Source organism: Ursus arctos, unplaced genomic scaffold (assembly GCF_023065955.2).
Source record: "Ursus arctos isolate Adak ecotype North America unplaced genomic scaffold, UrsArc2.0 scaffold_13, whole genome shotgun sequence".
NCBI lineage: Eukaryota > Metazoa > Chordata > Mammalia > Carnivora > Ursidae > Ursus > Ursus arctos.
Window position 1 is genome coordinate 7803465 of NW_026622797.1, and position 13316 is coordinate 7816780.

General features: G+C 45.5%; 1 protein-coding gene across 1 annotated transcript in view; it reads left to right on the forward strand.

Moving 5' to 3' along the window:
- SLC22A2 (solute carrier family 22 member 2) overlaps positions 1-13015 on the forward strand; it is a 29598-nt gene extending 16583 nt beyond the window's left edge. Inside the window, exons 7-11 of the mRNA XM_048226068.2 lie at positions 1158-1372; positions 2247-2355; positions 3168-3280; positions 6293-6392; positions 12582-13015. Of these exons, the coding sequence (XP_048082025.1) occupies positions 1158-1372; positions 2247-2355; positions 3168-3280; positions 6293-6392; positions 12582-12648 (604 nt within the window). The 3' untranslated portion in view covers positions 12649-13015. The remainder of the gene's footprint in view (positions 1-1157; positions 1373-2246; positions 2356-3167; positions 3281-6292; positions 6393-12581) is intronic.
- Positions 13016-13316: the final 301 nt, after the last annotated feature.

The following is a 13316-nucleotide window of genomic DNA, read 5'->3' on the forward strand; positions in this document are numbered from 1 at the left end:
CAGTCTCAAAGCATAGATAAGTATGTTCTCAACCTTGGCATTGCCTTAGAATGTCCTGGGGGATTATAAAATACCAACGCCAGAACCCCCACCCTGGCCCCAGAAAATACTGATTGAATTGGTCGAGGGAAGGGTCTAGGCACCAATATTTTAACATTCTCCAGATGAGTCTGATATATAGCCCACATGGAGAACTACTGGTTCTATAGCTATGATGAGTAGAGGTCTCTCCTTATTGCACAGGGTTAGCAAGGAAGGGGCTTTTCCCTTCCTTGTCTATTGGAGAAAGAAAGAAACTTATGAAGGATGATAAACCACAAACACTAATCCACTGGCTCCACAGTCCAGTGGCTGATGTGTGATAATTTCCGCTGTTTGCAGGCTGCTCCTAGAGCCGTGAGCTGTTCACTCCGCACCAAACCTTCCTTAGTGCAGCTCGCTTTCCTTTCAGTGTGTCCTGGGACTCACGCCGGCCACATGAAGATTTGGGATCACGGACAGAAGCAAGGCTCCTCAGGAACTCATTTAGCAACCTTGAAAATACTACCTGTAAAATACAGCAGGGAAAATTGGCTTCATATCCTTCTTTCCTTTTCTGAATAGTTGTGACTCTTGCCAAGCGTCCTCGTATTTGCCATTACAGATAACGAACACTTCTGGTCAACAAAACAAAACCAAAAAACGTCATTGAAATGCCGTCTATATTGTGTCAGAAGAGAAATCAAGCAAGACGGAAGGCTGTACCCTTTTGGGGATTTGGAACCTGTTTGGGTCTCTGGTTTCCTAAAATTTGAATTAAGTAGTCAATCCCCTTGATTCCAATTCCCTTAGAAGACCACAAAAAGAGAAATAATTGACAACCACTAATAACCTGATACAGTTTTACCAAATAAATCACCCTAGAAAGACATTTCTTCCTACTTTTCAATTTGGCCAGGGAATGCTATCTTAATTTCTTCTCCTTTCCCAGTTCTGGGGTCACAGTCAGCCACCACAGTGGGTCAGATCAGGTAAAAGCAGTAGAATGAAGGGAAGAGCAATAAGAAGATGACAAAGATAGGTGACCCACAATCAACTCTTCTTTTTCCAGAAGGCTCTCCTTTTTGATGACTTGCTTCTGGTGCTTGGCTTGACCTAAGCTTCTCCTCTTTGCTCAGGTTCACGGGCTCTGTTCTCTATCAAGGCCTCATCATGCACATGGGTCTTGCAGGGAGCAATATCTACTTGGATTTCTTCTACTCTGCCCTGGTGGAATTCCCAGCCGCCCTCATCATCATCCTCACCATTGACCGTATAGGTCGTCGGTATCCATGGGCTGTATCAAATATGGTGGCAGGGGCAGCCTGCCTCGCCTCGGCTTTCATCCCTGATGGTAAGTGTCGAGCCATGCTGGGGTCTTGTCTTCCAAGGCCCCCAGAAGAGGGATGTCTGGGATCCCCCAGAGGGGATACCCTCTGATAGTAAGATGATGTAATTTAGCAACCAAGTCAATTTGGGAAGAATGAACACAGTATCTGGGACCTTCCTGAGCAAACTCATAAGGCCACCCTATCTTTAAGAACAATTGTACCCAATGGTTGTCTGCTGTAATATAATCCCAATTTTCTCTAATGTACTGTAACAAGAGACTAAGAGGACACATGCCACAGGCCATCGAGCTGGCCCAGAACAGAGAGCATGGGCTTTGGGATAGAGCAGGCCCAGGCTTGAAGTCTTATTCCAGCATTTCCCAGATACTATTTAGGCAACTCTCTTGAGCTCCCGGCTTCATCCTGCAGAACCAGTAAGAAAGTTGAGGTAAATGCAGCCAACACACAACTGTTCAGTTCCTTTCTTTCCTTTTCAAATGCTTTCTCAACGAGGAGGAGCAAAACCTGTACAACAAAATCCTATTGGCAACATGGAGCTCTCTTTGAACCTTGTAGTTCTTAGCAGTTATTTAAAATATGCCCATATTTTGCTGTTTCTTTTGGGTGGCCTGTATAAGCTGGAGTTGGCCCAGCTTTGTAAACTGGTACAACTCTGTTGTCATTAATGATTGAGGTCTAAAGAGAGTGTTAGAAGCGTGTCCAAGGTTAAAACGAACAGACATGGGAAATTTTGCTGAAAAGTCTTGAGTTTAGAGAAGAGTGTTGCACTCTCATCCCATTCCGGAATGTGGACTCTCCCCTTGCACACCTCTGGAGCACTGTTTGCGGGCCAGGGATTGTGTGTCGTGTGTGTAAGTGTGTGTTTTTGCCCCTCAGATCTCCAGTGGCTAAGAGTTACAGTCGCGTGCTTGGGTCGAATGGGGATTACGATGGCCTACGAAATGGTTTGCTTGGTCAATGCAGAGCTGTACCCCACGTTCATCAGGTGAGCACGTTTTCCTCAACATGAAGAGGGTAGGTGGGACCTTTGCTTACTGGCTAGAACTACCACAAGTGCCAGCAGAGGGCACCTTCCTTTTCAAAACACAGGGCAAGAAAAAACAAACACAGGGCAAGAGAGGGTAAGAACATTTAAAGGCAGTAGCCAGGCCACATCTCACAGTTACAGGCTGGGGTGAAATACACTCACCGTGTAGTGAGAACAGAAGATATTGATTGCAAGAGCAGGATTACCAAATGGCCACGGGTGAAAGGGATCCAAAAAACCATGAACAAGGGGTGCCTGGGTGGCTCAGTCGGTTAGGTGTCTGCCTTCGGCTCAGGTCATGATCCCCTGGTCCTGGGATCGAGCCCCATGTCAGGCTCTTTGCTCAGCAGGGTGTCTGCTTCTCCCTCTCCCTCTGTCCCTCCTCCCCCCCAGCTCATTCTGTCTGTCTGTCTCTCTCTCTCTAACTCACTCTCTCTCAAATAAATAAATGAATTTTTTAAAAAATAAAGAAAGGAAACAGTATGAACAGGACCATAGAACAGTGCAGGGAAGCCAGAAGACCAAAGTAAAAAGTGAAAATTGCCCCCCAATTAAAAATCTTTAAAAAAGCTAGTATAAAACAAGTGCAACAGAATACGAGTGGAATTGTGAATCACACACCATGTGTGTGTGTTGAAAACAACGTGAACACCATTTTTTCAGTTCACAGACATTTTAGCGATTCAGGGAAGGATGTATTTGGGGGTGGGGTGGGGGATAAGTACTGCACAGTGAGAAGCAGGACGTTAAATCAGTTCCCTGCATTTCAGGAATCTTGGTGTCCTTGTCTGCTCCTCCATGTGTGACATCGGCGGCATCATCACGCCGTTCCTGGTCTACCGGCTCACCGACATCTGGCATGAGCTCCCGCTGGTGGTTTTTGGTGAGAAATCCTCAGACCTGTCTTTGAATGAAAACCTGCTTTTCTAGGGACCTCCATTGTTCTATCTCAAAGCAGGTATCATGCCTACTGGCATCTACAGAACGCAGCTAGTAATTGGTACTACCCTCGGGGTGAGTAATACTCGCATAGGTAATACTAGTATTAGCTACTAAGACTCAAGTATGGGAGCCACTAGAACTCCCGGCCTCCAGGGTACAAAGCTCAAGAAGGAGTGAGGTGGAAAGCCGTTTGCTTGGAGAACGCCCCTAACTCTCTCCTCACCGATTGCCACCCCTCCTTGGGTCTCTTTGTCACAGAGCTCACTCTTTCTGCCTCCCTTATGGCCAAATGTGGGAAAATACAAAACTTTTCACTTCATTACTTCAAAGAAAGGCGGTTAAAATGTTGCAAAGAGCGATTTCAAAACCCAGGGGAAACAAAGGCCACGATTAAGGAAATGCGTTGGCGTCATGGCACACCTGTGTTGGTGTCACCCCTGTGTCGGGCACCCCTTCCCCCAAATCCCTTGGGCAATTAGATTTAAGGAGGATTGGCACAGCCCTTCCCTCCAACCCTGAAAGGAGGTACCAGTGCGGAGCCCTCCCCCTCCCCCCACTGTCCAGCCTGCAGCATGGAAGGTGACAGGGACAAATCTATCAGCAATTAACACACAGAGGCCAATGCTGAACATGACGTCTACAGACTGTGCAAGGGGTCCAGGAATTGTGGACACTCCCATTCATGCGTGCCCATTCCTTTCCCCATAGCCGTGGACGATGGGGCAGACACTCCCTCCCACACAGAGGGGTGCAGAGGGGTGTCCAGATTCACGTGCACCCAGCATTCGCCTTCTCGTGTTAGCCAGAAGACCTCAACGCACCCAGCTCAGTCTTCTTTTAGACCCACTGGGAGCCGCTTTTAATTTAACAAAAATGTAACAGTTTTCCCCATGGGCCTACGACCCTCACTTACTTTGAGGAGACGGAGGACAGACACTCCGCACCCCGGGGGCCCCCCAGACAGCTGTTCTCCTAATGCCGTGCGTTGTCACACACGAGGACCTCTGCTCATTCCTCTTCTCAAGGGATCTGTGGGGGAAATTTTCCACCGTGGTAGATGTGCCAGCAAATGTTCCACACTGCTGATAAAACTCACCCTCCAAACAGACCCCGTGAACTTCTCTAGGCTGCAACTTAGTCACAGCGAGATGGCCAACGGTGATAGAACACGAGCTCTTTCTCCTGGCACAAGCAGGATTTGGCAACAGGGTGGCTAGTTCCACTTCAGGGACACTGGCCATCTTCTTCTCCCAGCACCGGCTGAGAGACCCGTGCAGAGCCTTCTTTCCACCATGGCAAAGGACCACAACCACCTTTGGACTCCTTCCCTACAAGGAGGAAGGTGGAGACGCCTCACCCTTGGCCACTCCCTTAGGTAGGCAGTGAGTGATCTGTGGGTCAGCGAGATATTTCTGGGTGGAGAACAGAGACTTCCTGTTTCTCTAAGGACCATTTAACAATGCAATGCCCAGCCCAGACCTAGACGAGCTTGTGTGGACCCTCCCCCGGGAGTCACCTTCCCCCGGAAAAGATGAAGGCCTTTAACTGCATTTCACCGTTTCAAGTCAACTCAAAGACAGCTCCCACTTGTACTGGTGTTCGGAGTTCCATCTGCTTTTCTCACCAATCTGAGTAGCTAGCAGGAAACAAACGAGTATTTTTCCATTTTTATTCCTTTCCCTTTCTGGTGTACTGGTTGTGGTCTTGAAATAACAAGAAGAGATTATCTAGAGCCCGAAAATCGACAAATGAACATTGAAAGAGCACTGGAAAAAGACTGATAAGAAATACCCTGGTTAATGAGGCCTATCTTTGCAAATATAAAAGCTAAAGAGATGATCGTTTGATTAATCGAGCATATTCTTTTCCTAATTCACTCACTGCAGAGACTCCAAGCCAGCAGAGGGTGTGTGTTATGGCATGAGTTCCAGCCGAGTGGCTCTGTAGATGTCTGGAGAGACTCTGTAGATGTCTGGAGAGACTCTGTAGATGTCTGGAGAGACTCTGAAGGCGGTTACTTCGTTCCTAACTCTGTGGCGGGCTCTGCCCTGTAACAAGCAGGAACGCATTTCAGTCTCACAACAAGCGTGTGAGGTGGGACTAGCACCCCACTTTATGGCCGAGAGTCTGGTGCCGAACTTTCCAGGGGCCTGAGACCAGCGAGGGGGGGCTCAGAACCGGATCCCAGGTACCCGGAGCTACAGCCAGAGTCCTGAACCGCTGGGCTCTGAGGCCTCTACGCCTGCCATTTTGAAAAGATGTAAAAACAGAGGCCAGGGTGCGTTTTTTGGGGGGCTCCAAAACCTGTGACGAGCCCACCTCTAGTTCCTGCATCCTATTACAGCAAAACCTAAAACGTAACCTTAAAATCCCGAAACAGTAATGGGCGTATAAAGACACAGAAACACTCTAATGTTTACTGTGACTCCCCAGCGTGTGCGAACAATTACAGCTGCAGACGAAGGAAAAAGGAACAAAAAGAATTATCGAACGCCGAACTAGAGCTAAAGGTATAGGCCCCGCTATGCTTTGTAAACGTTCTGCTGCAGGGATCTAGGGTTCATTACCTCTGTCGCTAGTCATGTTCCAAGTTTCTGACTCATTCTCATTACCAAGTGCCTTATATTGGCAAAGTTATGCTCTTCCTTTCCTTAGAGTTGATTTTTTTTTCAGAGTTATTTTCTAACTCCAATGTATCTTAATATGATGGCAATGTTCTCTAGCCTAGAATAACCTTGACTCAAAATGTTAAGTATTTCATCTCCCTATAAGGAATTGTAATCCAATGGAGTTTGGAATCAGTCAAATATTTATAGGACAGTCAGAGATAGCAAAGAAATCTGTATAGAAGATGGCACACACACAATTTTTTTTTTAAGAAGTAAGGGGAGCTCTGACTATAAAGCCTGCTTGGTTTCCTTCTTAATGTGATTTGCATCTGTTTGGCTTCCAGCTGTGGTTGGCCTGGTGGCTGGGGGACTGGTGTTGCTGCTCCCGGAGACCAAAGGGAAGGCTTTGCCTGAGACTATTGACGAAGTTGAAAACATGCAGAGGTAGGGAACTGAAATGCCTCCATAGCGTCTGGGCCAACTCTGTAGCCGGTTGGAAAAAGCATGAGGTTGAATTTATTCCTCATACCATCCATTGAGATCGAGTCACAAGAAATTAAAGACTGGAAAATACAAAGAAACAGTAAAATAATGAACATACCATAGACAAATAGCCTTACACTTTCATAGTGGGGAAGGTCTCTCTATAAGGATGGCTAAAAAAATCCAGGACCCATTTTTAAAAAGATCAGTAAGTTTGCCTTTATAAAAATAAAGAACTCTGCATTGAAAAACTAACATAAGCTAAAACATAATAATAATAACAAACGTGGAGGAAATATTTACTCCTCTACAAGGGGCTAATTTTCCTAATATACAAGGAGCTCTAACAAATCCCTAAGACAAACCACACCAAAGAAAAAATGGGTTAAGGACTTGAACACATAATTCAGTGAAAGGAAAATAAAAACAGCTCTAAAAGCTATGAGAAAACGCTCACTTCCTACGTTGAGAGAAGTACAAATGAGCACTGTAGTACTCACAGCGTAGACTGTTGAAGATGGCAGCGCTTAGTAACATTGCGTTGGGGAAGAATGTAGGGAAACAGCATCCCACATCGCCAGTGGGAGTGTACACATCTGAAATCTCTGTGATGGCAATATGACAAGAGTATCAAAAATATCTATTTATTTTTTTAAAGATTTTTATTTTTCTATTTGTGAGAGAGAGAAAGAGCATAAGCAGGGGAAGGGGCAGAGGGAGAGGGAGAAGCAGACTCCCCACTGAGCAGGGAGCCCCATGCAGGGCTGGATCCCAGGACCTGGGATCATGACCTGAACCGAAGGCAGACACCTAACCGACTGAGCCAGCCAGGCGCCCCTGTGTATTTCTTTTTACCAGAATTCCACACGTCCAGGAATTTACATGTACGAAATGACACATGTACAGGATTACCACTTAAGACAATTTTTTATGTAACAAGAGATTGGAAACAACCTAAATGCCCATTGATTGGAAGACCAGTTATATAAATTATGGTATGTCATTCAATAAAATACTATACAGCCATTCAAAAGAACAAGGCAGCTTTATACACACTGATAAGGAAAGTCCTCTAAGATACATTGCTAATTTAAAAAAGGGGGACGACTGGGTGGCTCAGTCCATTAAGCATCCGACTCTTGATCTCAGTTCAGGGTGTTGATCTTGGGGTCATGAGTTCAAGCCCCACATTGGGCTCCATGCTGGGTATGGAGCCTCCTTTATAACTTTATAAATAAATAAATTTTAAAAAGGAAAATACAGAAAGTATATATTCTACCATTTCTATAAAAGGAATGAAAAAATATATGTGTTAAATGTAAATATATATACGTGTAAATGTGTGTATGTGTGTAGGTATGTATGTATTTATTTATCTTGACCTGTATCTCTGGAAGAGTATGCAAGAACCAGAACACGGGCTGTCTGGATTCGGTGGCTGTGGAGCACAAGTGGGAGGGATTTCCAGCACGGCCCTTTTTCTACTTTCCGAATTTTGTATGTGAACCTATTCAAAAATTAAACTTAAGAAAGTCTAATGAAGAGAAACGTAGGACACACTGCCCGCACGTTTCTTTATGCGGTACGCTTAGATGCCTTTATTCGTTTTATTTATACTCCAGTCCCGGCCCACTGGCGCCAGGAGCCGAGCTGGATTCATCCGTTCTACACAACGTTCCCATTGAACACGCTCAGCAGCCGAGCAGATGAGGCTGCGGAAGGCTGGCCGTGGTCTGAGGCTTTTCCTAGAGCTTGGAGCTCAGCATTGCAAGAGGCCCTGGAGCTCAGCCAGAGGTCACGCACTGGCAACCCACAGGGCATCAGGGCCTCAAGTGCTCTGCTTGCCCCACGTGGTATTTTTAAAGTGGGAAATTCCACATAAACTCATTTCCAGGATCTGTTAAAGAAAAAAAAAAATGCAGGGGATTTGGTAACCCGGCGCAGGCCTTTCCTCTTGCGCATGGTTGTAGGAGCTGAGAGGGGGCTGGGGGCTTCGAAGGGCTTGCCTGCTGGAACAGGCCACGGCGCCACATTCCCCGCGGCCTCGTGCCTATAGCGCGTTTATTTTTTTCTGCCTGGTGTGTGCAGACATTTGAGCTTGAGATCCTTGATCTAGACAACTGTTCCCCCATACCCCTATCTCAGGGAAGCATCCCATGCACAAGAGCCTCCCCTCGAAGACATACTGTACCCCACTTTCTGCCATATCCCTAGGACTCAGCACAGTACCTGGCACGCCCAGACCAGGTGCTCCCCATAGAGCTGTGGACTGACTGCTGAGTTCCTTCGACAGCATCTCTAACCGTGCGCTCTCTAGGCTTGTGCAGCCAGCTCCAGGCCCGGGAGGACAGGAATGTGTGCAGCATGGGCTGTAGTCTGATAGGCCAGGCCTTGACGTTTCACATCATGTGCCCTTAACTCTTCTAAGCCTTGGTTTCTTCATCTGTAAATGGGGACAACAGTTTCTACTCATTGGATTTTTGTAATGAGATAAATGCATGTAAAGTGCCTGGTACTTTGGAAATGTCCAATAGCCACCATATTATTCATTGACGTTTTCACGGCTGCTTTGGAAAATAGATAATTATGTACCTAGACAATTGAGTGGAAATCAAATTTTGAAATATATTCTGAATGGTTATAAGACAGGGAAGTGCAGCTCCGTGATAGACACACACGTCTACTGGTAAGAGGCTGGTTCGGCAGGTGCAGGAGATGGAGCAAAGATGAGCCCCATTGTTGGTTTATATGTCTTCTCTCGGTGTGATCTACAAACACTTCTTGATTTGCGCTTTTCTGTTTTCTGTGTTCCATAACCCAGCTCACCTTTCAAAGCTGGAAGACAGATCTGTGTGAGGCTTGGGGACTGCAGAGGAGAGCGGGGAGGTGAACCCAGGGCTGGGCTGGTGAAGGGCACCCCTGCAGGCAAAGACGAGCAAGGGCAGCCCGCAGGACATGGAGGAGTCCGTCAGGAGAGCTGACCCAGGCCCTGGGCCCCGACACTGAAGGAGAGGCGCAAAAGCAGGGTGGGACAGACTCCCTCCACTGCTACCCCAAGTCCTCCAGCTCCCAAGCACCCGCAGCCCGTCCTAGTTACACAGACAGCCTGGCATTTCCTAATGTCCACCTTATTTCACCCTCTGCCTCTGTCCTTGTCTGTAAGATGGGGGAACAGTAGCTGACATTGACTCAGAGCTTTCAGCTAGTGCTTCTGAGGCCCCGCTCACGTGCCGCCTCTTCTAATGCTGTGACACCCCTACGCAACAGGTACTGTTATTATTAACTCCACGGAAAAAAAAAAAAAGGAAGGCAACAAAGATTAAAGATTCCGCCAGGAGGCCAGTAAGTGACAAAGCCAGTCCTGGCAGCAAGGGGCCAGGAGGCGGGGTTCCCAGAGGGTGGGGGGGGTGAGTGCAGGGACCGGCCTGGACCGTGCTGGGGTTCTTACCAGTCAGTCGGCGTGGCTGCTGCTGCTCCTGCTGCCGCTATTCCTGTTGTTGCTGTGGTTACTGTCGCTGCTGTTGCTATTGTTGCTGTTGCTGTTGCTGCTGCTGTGGTTCCTGTTGTTACTGCTGATGGTGGTGGTGGTACTAGTACTGCTGCTGTTGTTGCTATTGTTGTTGCTGTTGCTGTTGTTGCTGTGGTTACTACTGTTGCTCCTGTTGTTACTATGGTTACTATTTTTGCTGCTGTTGTTATTGCTGCTGTTGTTGCTATTGTTACTGTTGCTGCTGCTGTTGCTGCTCCTTTTGTTGCTGTGGTTACTATTCTTGCTGTTGCTGTTGTTGCTGTTGTTGCCATTGTTACTATTGCTGCTGCTGTTGTCGCTGTTTTTACTATTGTTGCTGCTGTTATTACTATGGTTACTATTGCTGCTGTTGCTATTGCTGCTGTTGTTGCTGTGGTTACTACTGTTGCTGCTGTTGTTGCTGTGGTTACTGCTGTTGTTGCTATGGTTACTATTGTTGCTGCTGTTGTTATTGCTGCTGTTGTTGCTATGGTTACTATTGCTGCTGTTGTTACTGTTACTATTATTGCTGTTGTTGCTGTTACTATTGTTGCTGCTGTCATTGTTCTTGCTGTTGCTACTGTTGTTGCTGTTGTTCCTGCTGCTGCTTCTCTTGTTCCTTTTGTTGCTGTTGTTACTGTTCCTGTTGTTGTTGTTGTTACTGTGGTTGCTGCTGGTGTTCCTGCTGTTACTGTTGTTGCTGTTGTTGTTGCTGTGGTTACTATTGTTGCTGCTGTGGTCTCTGTTATTACTATTATTGATGCCATTGTTCATGTTGTTGCTGTTTTTCCTGTTATTGTTGCTGCTGTTGTTGTTACTGTGGTTACTATTGCTGCTCCTGCTGCTGCTCCTGTTGTTGCTATGGTTACTGTTGTTGCTGTTGTTATTGTTGCTGTTGTTACTGTTGCTGCTGCTTCTGCTGCTGCTCCTGTTGTTGCTGTGGTTACTATGGTTGCTGCTGTTACTATTGCTGTTGTTGCTGCCATTGTTGCTGTTGTTGCTGTTGCTGATGTCATTACTGTTGCTGCTGCTGTGGTTCCTGTTGTTGTCACTATTGTTGCTGTTGTTGCTGTTGTTACTATAACTGCTGCTGTTGCTGTTGTTCTGGTTGCTGCTGTTGTTGCTGTGGTTACTATCGTTACTGCCGTGGTTCCTGTTATTACTATTACTGCTGCCACTGTTTCTGTTGTTGCTGTTGATACTATTACTGCTGCTTTTGTTGTTGCTGTTGTTACTGTTATTGCTGCTGTTGTTGCTATTGTTGTTACTGTTGCTGCTGCTGTTGCTGTTGCTGCTGCTCCTATTGTTGCTGTAGTTACTGCTATTGCTGTTGTTGCTGTTGTTGCCATTGTTACTATTGTTGCCACTGTTGTGGCTATTTTTACTATTGTTGCTGCTGTTGTTACTGTGGTTAACATTGCTGTTGCTATTTTTGTTATTGTTGTGGTGGTGGTTGCTATTGTTGCTGTTGCTGTTGCTACTATTGCTGCTGCTGTTGTCGCTGTTGTTACTATTGTTGCTGCTGTTGCTGTTGCTATGGTTACTGTTGTTGTTGCAGTTACTATTGTTGCTCTTGTTGCTGTTGTTGCTGTTGTTACTATTGCTGCTGTTGTCACTGTTGTTACCTTTGTTGCTGCTGTTGTTGTTGCTGTGGTTACTATTGTTGTTGTTGCTATTTTTGTTGCTGTGGTTACTATTGTTGTTGCTATTGTTGCTGCTGTTGCCATTGTTGCTATTGCTGCTGCTGTTGTCACTGTTGTTACTATTGTTGTTGCTGCTGTTCCTGTTGCTAGTGTTGTTCCTATTGTTGCTGGTGTTCCTATTGTTATTGTTGTTTCTGTTGTTGCTGCTGCTGCTTTTGCTGTTACTCTTGTTGACATAGAGACTCTGGGAGTACTGCTGACTTCCTTGGGCCCCTACATCTGGAGCCTGAGAGAACCCACGCACTGCCAGGGGATTACGGTGGGCTTCTGCTATACTCCCTGTCTCAGACTGGCCCAGAAGCTGAGGCAGGATTAAGCACCCCCAGGCAGGGGAAATTTTGTGAGGAGCTGGGGAACACGTGGGCAGCCCCACTCCAGATTTCAATATTATTAGACAGAGCATGTCCAAAGGGCATTTCTTGGAACAGCAGGGTGAAGAAATCAGCATTTCTATAATGAGTATCAGCAACTTTCTGGTATTCATAAAGATAAGATGATTGAGAAAATTTGCAATTGGATTTTTCACTTGCCCAACTATTGAAAAGAATATAAGCATTGGTAAGAATAATTTCTAAAATTGTATTTGCAAGAACGATGACAATGGTGTCTAGATTTTGCAGTCATCATTTTTAACCAATATAAGATTGAATGTAGTCGTTACCCACATCCTCTTACATAGAAAATTGACCACTTTAAATAAGGAACACAGGCCAGTCCCATTCCCAGAAGAGGATTTTTGGAACCATTCCATCACGTAAGTTATTCACCAAGCTCTGTCAATTTTCTTTTTAGGATTCAGCACTCAGAATACACTGCAAGACTGTGCCTGGACAAAGCTTACATCCATTTGTTGTTCCATTTATTTCTTACCCACTTTATTTTGGTTTTCAACCTCCTCACAATTTCTTTATCCCCTCTCCATGTTTTTTATTACTGCAGACCAAGAAAAAATAAAGAAAAGATGATTTACCTCCAAGTCAAGAAACTAGACACTCCCTTAAACTAAGAAGAGAGACTGCTCTTGCCATGGCCTTGCTGTGATGATGCAAGTCCAGACCACAGATTTCTCCATCCATCCATCAACCTCATTCCCCTTTGAACTCTACTAACCTAGGTCTATAGCCAAATAGAGTTTGCTGTCCTACTGTATTAAAATCTTCCCATGGGACCAGATCCCACCAAACCCTACCAGCTCACTCCATTCTCAGCATTCCTAGGACAATGCTATTGGTGTGCTGGGAATTGTTTTCATCTTTGTATTTCTTTATTTTATTCTTTTCTCCGCAATGATATCAAATCAAAACACATAGGGGAATTGTGGGCCGGGGAAATAAAATAAAAAAGATCTGAAAAACAATTAAGTGGGCGCAGAGAGCCTGTTTTCTTAAAGATATAATACAGTTAATATCAAGTTGTCTGGAATGTATGTCAGGAACTTTAAATTGGCCTTTCAGTGTCATGCGTGAAAAAAATTTAAAATACATTCATTATTATCTGGGTTAGACTTTTAAGGAGCCTAAAATAAAAGAATCAGAAATACAACCTGAGTAATCACTGAATCTTCTCTATTTAGACTGGATGAGTACAAATGTATGCTTTCTACAAAAAATCTTGAGAAGAATTTGATAAAGAGCAGTATTGAAGTTGGCTTAGTAAACCAACATGGTCATGTTT